Genomic DNA, 7,541 nt, shown 5'->3' on the forward strand with positions numbered 1-7,541 from the left:
AATGTGCATGCTCATTATATCGTAGCATGTATTTCGTTTGGTAGAGACATAGGACTGCCTTCTCCTAAAAATTAACCCCAACGTTAGGTTTACGCTTTTCATCAAAATCTGGTTAAACCAAGGAAATAAGTCTGATTTTTTTTTAAATTTCCCTTTTTGTTTTGAGACCCGGAGTAATCCTTCGGTTTAACTGAAGTATAGTAGTATTAGGATAATAAATAGAGAAACTACTGCATCACAGGATTGGTTTCAAAACTGTTGTTCCATTTACAAGAAAAAGCATTGCAATGGATTTAAAGTGGAAGACACTTATGATCATCTTTATCATCCACGGCTTACTAGAAATCCAAGCTGGATCTGCTCCTCCAAGAGGTAAGAAATATTGAATTTATCGGTGGTAAACAACGATCTGACGACAATTTTTCCGCAGTCAAACCTAACCTTATCCAAATACTAACCAATACCATAAATCTAACTTAAAACCTAATATTAACGTACCCAAAACCTTTGTTGAATAAAGCCCTGGCAAATTGTTGCAGGAGTACAATGGGGGGAATCGATCTGGCAACAAATTGTTGCTCCATGGCGAATGTTCTACACTAGCTAATTTCCTTTATTCAACAGTTGACTATGCACTTTTACAAGCCGACCGCCTGTCTGATTATCAAGATATTTATGATCGGAAATGGAAACCAAATTTTGCGTTTTCCTAACGGTTTTCCTAAGACTACAGTCTATTCGGGAAAATGATTATGGTAAAAACCGGTCACTCAAAGATTTTTACTTTTTGAGGCACTTCTTGATCATTTTGAAGCGCATTTTTTTAGGGCTTCAATGTTACACCATATCACAGACACTGATAACACATAGACCGTGAATCTCATATATAACAATGTGAAACGAGGCCTTTAAGTAGGACACAAAATACAATGATGCTTTTATAGTCTGAATCTTTATTCTGTCACTAATTTTTTCAAATAACATTCATTTTCCTCCAGAATACATTAAATAATAATGTAATGTATAGATCTCAAAGAAAAAATTTCTTTCACTCCTGTACCTTTTGAGAGTAGCTGCTATATCAATCAATATCTAAAAATTGTTTTATCTCTCTTATTCGTTTAGAATCTGATTCATCTTCGTCCTCTAGAGATTGTGATAATCCTACTTTAACTTCCCTGTTTAAAAGACAAAATAGACAGGTAAATGACGAAGTTATTCATGCATACATATCTATATGAATCCTTCATTCATCTACACGTAACCATAGAACATATCGAAGAAAAGCGTTTGTCAAATATCAAAAAATCCCACTTTAATATTTTTAATGGTATTCTTAAAATGTTAGCCATCCCCTTCATTTTTTTTAAGGAGGGGATCCGCTGGGAACCTAGAAGCGACTTTCACACATATTCACGGCAAAATTGTTTGACAAGTCGATCATGTTTTGGGGTTTAGTACAAATCAAAGAAATATATAATAACAAATCTTTCTTAAGCGGTGGTGTGGGTGTCCTCGAACTGAAAACCCCCAGGGTGGGTTTCACGGGTTTTAAGTTTCGCATTACTTGAGCAACTTCTCTCACAGCATAATAACCTGTGGAACACTTACACGGCAGTCTAAGAAAAACACGATTATCTTCTTTTTTACAGGGATTTGTCATATTTTACGTCCCTATGGTAATACACAAAGTACAAATCAGTATTGATTATTTACTTTTTGTTCAATTTTTAATATATATACTATTATTAAAAGTGATAAGGTATCTTTCTGATCGGTTGTCAATGAACAACAATAAAGTGGCCCATAAATAGTAACGTTGTTCGTTCCTATAACTCTTTCGTGCATAGCTAAGATGCAAAACTATAACATTTGGATACTTTTAGACTACCTATTACATTACCTAATAGGTTTTCAAAATGATAACCATCTTACATGATTTCTTATTTCATTTCTTTTGTAGAAGAGAGCTGCGCCACTCCGAGGTAAGTAAGCTATATTCAATACATTTTATGAATCCTGAAAAATAGGGGCGGAAAAGACAACTGCTCGAGTGCTTTAAAGACACCTCGAATCCTTTGCTGTTCACAATCCCATGAGTTATGATTATAGTTAAGTATACCTCAGGCCAAATAAATAAATACCTGGTTTTCGTCCCATTCTCTTTCCGTTTAACGACCTGCCTAAATTTGTTTGTTATTTGATATTTTTTGTTCTGAAATGTTAAATAACATAAATCGTTAATATAATGCAAACCTAAATTAAACATGAACAAGGCAAAAAAGGTATGTACAGAAGGTTTCAATAGCACTTGTGTGTGCAGGAAATATATCAAAAGTTAAATATCAAAATTAAAACCCCTCCTCCTTGTTTCGATATTTCTTGAGGAGAAACTCATAATCAATAAGTACACTTTGCCGAAGACCATGCAGCGCACACTACACGGTCCGAATGCGCTCCGATTCCCGAATTAATAGCATTTGTAATAGATCAGGAAATCTGAACATGCATCATCCTCCCAATTTATGTTCTAAACTGATGATAAGAATACTTACAATCGTAATTTTAGTTCGTTAAAGACTTCTAGTCAGACTAATAGCCGAATCGGCTTCAATTCGTAGACAATTGCACTCCTCGTCTGATGGCACTACGCTTCTGTGCCGATTTAGCTTTTCCTCCTCTAACGAAACTTGAAATCCCTTGAAATTTGAAATAAAACAGTTGGAATAAATATATTTCCAGTTTAAATTTACTTCCTTACCTTATGCCAACACGTGGACTTAATATCCGATATATAATAAAACTCCATCTCAATAATTTTAGGCTCGGTTGGAATTTCCGTGAAAAACATTCGATTTATATAAATCCATATTTATGAACAGTTTACTCTTCTTTCAACGGGGTGAACACCAAACAGTTATAAATAATAATGTCTTTCTTCTATAACATAAATGAATTAATGTAATATAGTCTTAATCTTTTGTTGTCACAGATTTCCTCAAATTATGTTTAATTTCTTTCACAATAAATTTGATAATAATTTAATGTATGGATCTGAAATTAAAAAGAATGATCTGAAAGAATATAAATGTATGTTATATCCTTCGTATTGTAAGTGAAGATGGAAATGTGTTTACTGTCATAATTACAACTTTGTATCACACTTTGCATAGTTACAAGGTGTAAACCAGTGCCCGAGTCACCAACAATCACGATCGAGTGTGACCCAGGATCAACGATCAGAATCACCAAAGGAGTATGTATTGTGGTTCCTTCTTGTGATGATTATGACCCCTCTCTGGAGAGCCTGTGTGATAACAGTGACAAGACGGCACAGTGGGCTCCGTACTGCGAGACTGTCAATCCATGTTCCCTCACTGTCTCATGCGTGGCGGGTTCAATGTGCCCAGGGGAGTACACCTACGGCTACGCTGATTATGAATGTAAGCAGTAGTGGTAGAAATGGCGGGAAAGCGACCCCTTCCCCCCTCAAAAAAAAACTTCCACCTCACTCGAAAAAATATTAAATGAATCTAAGAGGCAAATGCAGAATAAATGCATGAATTCCCAAGCCCCGGCACCCCTCAAAAAATATAGTCTACTAGAACCGGGCCTGAATGTAAGTTTTAGTTTACATAGTTTACTTGTAATTGCATGATATGGAAAGGATGAACATGTAATTATATCAATAGCTTTGATTTAAAAATGCATCCAATAAATCAAGTAATGGAATTATTTTCAAGAGAAGTAAATCGTAAACGTTGTTCCCACTGCAAGAGCAATTGCGTAATAATCACCCAAGACTAGGACACACAAATCGAAATTATTCAAGATGTTCTTATTTTGGGATGCGTAGAGAAGTGAATGTTTTTGTTATGTATTCATAAATATGTATTGGCACTGTTTTCCAAGTGATCTACATGTTTCATAATGATATAGTTACGATTCATACAACACCTTTTCCACTAAAATGCCTTTCACGAGTTAGTGTTACCAAGCAGTGATAGTGTAGTTTTCAACGAATGGGTAAGGTTTTAGAACAGAAAGGTCTCCAAACTCTTTTGGAATTGTTCTACTGTTGGCATGTTGGTGATGATTTAAATTTGAGGGCGTAGCTTGTTCCAGAGTGTGCGAGCAGGAGAGGTAAAAGCTGCATCGCCAGCTTATTTGACAATGAGTGGTTGAATGAAGATCACTGGCGATCTTTCCCCCATATATCTAATTGTTTAAATCATTGACGGGCTTTATTCCACCCACAGGTGTTACAGATGAAACAACCGCGCCGACAACGTTAACAAGTGTGAGTTATCCTCCATAAGGGGGGCATCTGACATACAAACATTCCCAAGAAGACTGTAATTCGGTGTAATTTAAGAATTGACTAACTAATTTGTTTTCAGATTAAATTTTGTACAACATCATATATTGAATTAACGATCATCTTACAATTGTTTTTCTTCTATTTTTACGCACTCGCTTTATCTCCCACATTGATTCATGCATTCATTTAATTTGTAATAGTTAGAACAGTAATCAGTTTCATAACACTAAGTTGAATGATAAAACGATTCACTTAATATTGATTGCTTGGTTACTGGATTATTATTCTTCTACTTAGTTATGCATGTAATTCTGAATTGCCCTGTTTTCGTGAAATCTACTTAGAATTTTTGTTATTTCATGAATTAATTTATTATGATTATACTGACGGGAAAGAATGGTACGTTTTTGTTTGATAACAGGGCACTCCTGAAACGCCTACAGAATATCGGACTCCTACGCCAGGTAAGTATTTACACAATTTTGTGGAGGTGTCATGGTAAAGTGGATCATTCACTGGACTCTCAATCCGAAATCCGAATGTTTAGGGTTCGAATCCGAGTCCGGCACGAATTTTCTTTGGCAAGACATTAATCAGCATCCGCAACTTCCTACCCAGTTTAGTTGGGTACCTGGCAATCGCTAAAGTAATACTAATTGCAGGACCTCTGGCAAAATAGCACTGAATCTAATGAGACTTCTCTTGATAGACAAAATCATGATTATGATCATTTAATATTCAAGATAAAGCAAATCTAGATAAAGCACTATTGGTTGTAATAGCAGGTACACAGCAATTAGAAACATTAGAATTAAAGAGAAGGTTGAGTACTGGTAAAAAAAAGAAAATTATTTCTCACAGAATCAAACGAAACTTACACTGAATGTTCAAGATTACAAATAAATGACATGTGCCTAACAATTTTGGAAGAAAATGTATACTGGCTGAGTAATGAGCATAGAAAGACAAGGAATCAAGGTAGTACCAACCCCGACACCGTGCGTGTTGTCCCATACATAGCTTTCTGTGTATGTGCTTGTTACTTTACCAAGACTCGGTCAAATTTATCATGATTTTGATGACTCCAGAACCTTGCAGTGCACACCAATACTTACATGCTACATGATCAACTGTTTCTGATCCTTTCCACACCTTTTCTTTCACAATGCAATCGCATTACCAGTACTAAAGTTTATCTTTAAGCGCTAAATACATGTAATTATTATCATTTTATTAGTATTATTATTATTATAATCATTGTTGTTGTTGATGTTGTTATTGTTATTTTGTGTGAATTGCCTGGCGGCCTCATGCCCACGACACTGGCAATCCAGAGTAGAAAATGTACAATAAACATACAAGCATTTGATGCAGTGGGCCAGTAAGCCGAGGTAGCATTTCTACTTCATTTTGTATTGTATCCTCGCTAGATATTGAGTTAAGATTTTGATATAATTTTGTGTAATAATTGAATGTTTTCTCATTATCAAAATGGGACAAATACGTGGGCGGGGTTTGGGCCGTAAATGATACCGTTGGGGGCGAAGCATCCAAAGCTCCCCGCCACCTAAAAAAAAGAGTCTGCCGTTGTGTAGATATTGAAGGTATCCGTTACCTTGTAATGTAATTAGAAATAAATATGAAAATATCCAACAGGCTACATGAAATATCAACGTAGCCTTTAATAAATCAGTCAGGTATAGGGGAATATGCTATATGTATTTCCATGTCAAGTGTAGGTGTACGTAACCTTGTAGTGGGTTTGAAGGGGTTAGTCTTTACCTAGCATTGCATCTTTTAATGCTCGTCTTTTTAATGCTATTCTTATTCCAAACATAGGTGTCAGAGGTGAAACAACCGTGCCGACAAGGTCAACAAGTGTGAGTTATCCATAACGGGGTAATGGGACGTACACACATTCGCTGGGAAGAATATAATTCCGTGTTATTTAAATAATTTACTAACTCAATTGTTTTATAGATAATTTTTTTCATAACATGATGAACTGATTTAACGTTCAAATTACAATTCATTCATTCTATTTTACTCACTCGCTTGATCACTTATTCATTCATTCATTCATTCATTCATTTCATTTTATACATTTGTGCAACATATTTTGGACATAGATTTTCTTTTTCTCACTTACAAATAAAAGTATTAAACATCGATTATGAGTGAGAATTATAATAGGTTTCATAACACGATACACATCGATCATTGCTAGGTAACTGGGTCGTTTCATATTTTCCTACTAAGTTACGTATGTAATTCTGTATTACCCCGTTTTCATGAAATAAAGTATTCACAATAAAATAATTAAAGTTATTTCGTGAAATAATCTGTTATGATTATACTGAACGGAGAGAATGGTACATTTCTTTTTGATAACAGGGCACTCCTGAAACGCCTACAGAATATCGGACTCCTACGCCAGGTAAATATTCACAAAATTATGTAGAGGTGTCATGGTAAAGTGGTTCATTCACTTGACTCTCACTCCTTATGTTTAGGGTTCGAATCCCAGGCTGGTACCAATGTCCTTTGGCAAGACATAAGCCCACATTCGCCACTTCCAACCCAGCTGTAAATGTGTACCTGGCAATTCGTAGTGTAATAACAATTGCAGGGCCCTTTGGCAGAACTGCACTGAAGCTGATGAGGCTTTTTCTGTAAACAAATTATGATTATTATTATCATCATTATTATTATTATCAAAGATTAGTAAAAATTCAGATTAGACACTATATGTTGCGAAAGTACAGTTATTAGAAACATTAGTATGTAACTATTATTATTTTATTATTGTTAATTACGATTATTATTAATTTGAGTAGAAGTATTATTATTATTATTATTATTATTATTATTATTATTACCGTAGTTGTTAATATTAATATCATTATACAGTCAAACCTGCTTTAGTGACCACCTGTCTACAAAGACCACCTGTCTACAAAGGCCAAATTTGTTGTTTCCCTTGAAAATGGTTTCTCATTGAATCATGTACTAAAGGAACCTGTCTACAAAGACCACCTGTCTCCAAAGGCCACTTTTTGTGTTTCTCTTGGGTGGTCGTTATAGACAGGTTTGACTGTATTAGTAGTAGTTGTATTAGTTGTAGTATTATATGTATTACTTTCATCATCATTGTTATTTATCATCATCATCGTTGTTATTAATATAATTAATATTTCATGGTTGAGCTAATGCTAGAAGT

General features: G+C 34.8%; 1 protein-coding gene across 1 annotated transcript; it reads left to right on the forward strand.

Annotated features, from left to right (window-relative positions):
* The first annotated feature begins 287 nt into the window (after positions 1 to 287).
* LOC105439367 lies at positions 288 to 6,796 on the forward strand. The gene is made up of 7 exons (XM_030985997.1): positions 288 to 372; positions 1,964 to 1,985; positions 3,181 to 3,443; positions 4,260 to 4,300; positions 4,743 to 4,785; positions 6,161 to 6,201; positions 6,716 to 6,796. Exons 1-7 carry the CDS (start codon positions 288 to 290, stop codon positions 6,794 to 6,796), a joined length of 576 nt encoding a protein of 191 aa, XP_030841857.1.
* Positions 6,797 to 7,541: the final 745 nt, after the last annotated feature.

Source organism: Strongylocentrotus purpuratus, unplaced genomic scaffold, assembly GCF_000002235.5.
Source record: "Strongylocentrotus purpuratus isolate Spur 01 unplaced genomic scaffold, Spur_5.0 spur5_scaffold_15, whole genome shotgun sequence".
Taxonomy (NCBI): Eukaryota; Metazoa; Echinodermata; class Echinoidea; order Camarodonta; family Strongylocentrotidae; genus Strongylocentrotus; species Strongylocentrotus purpuratus.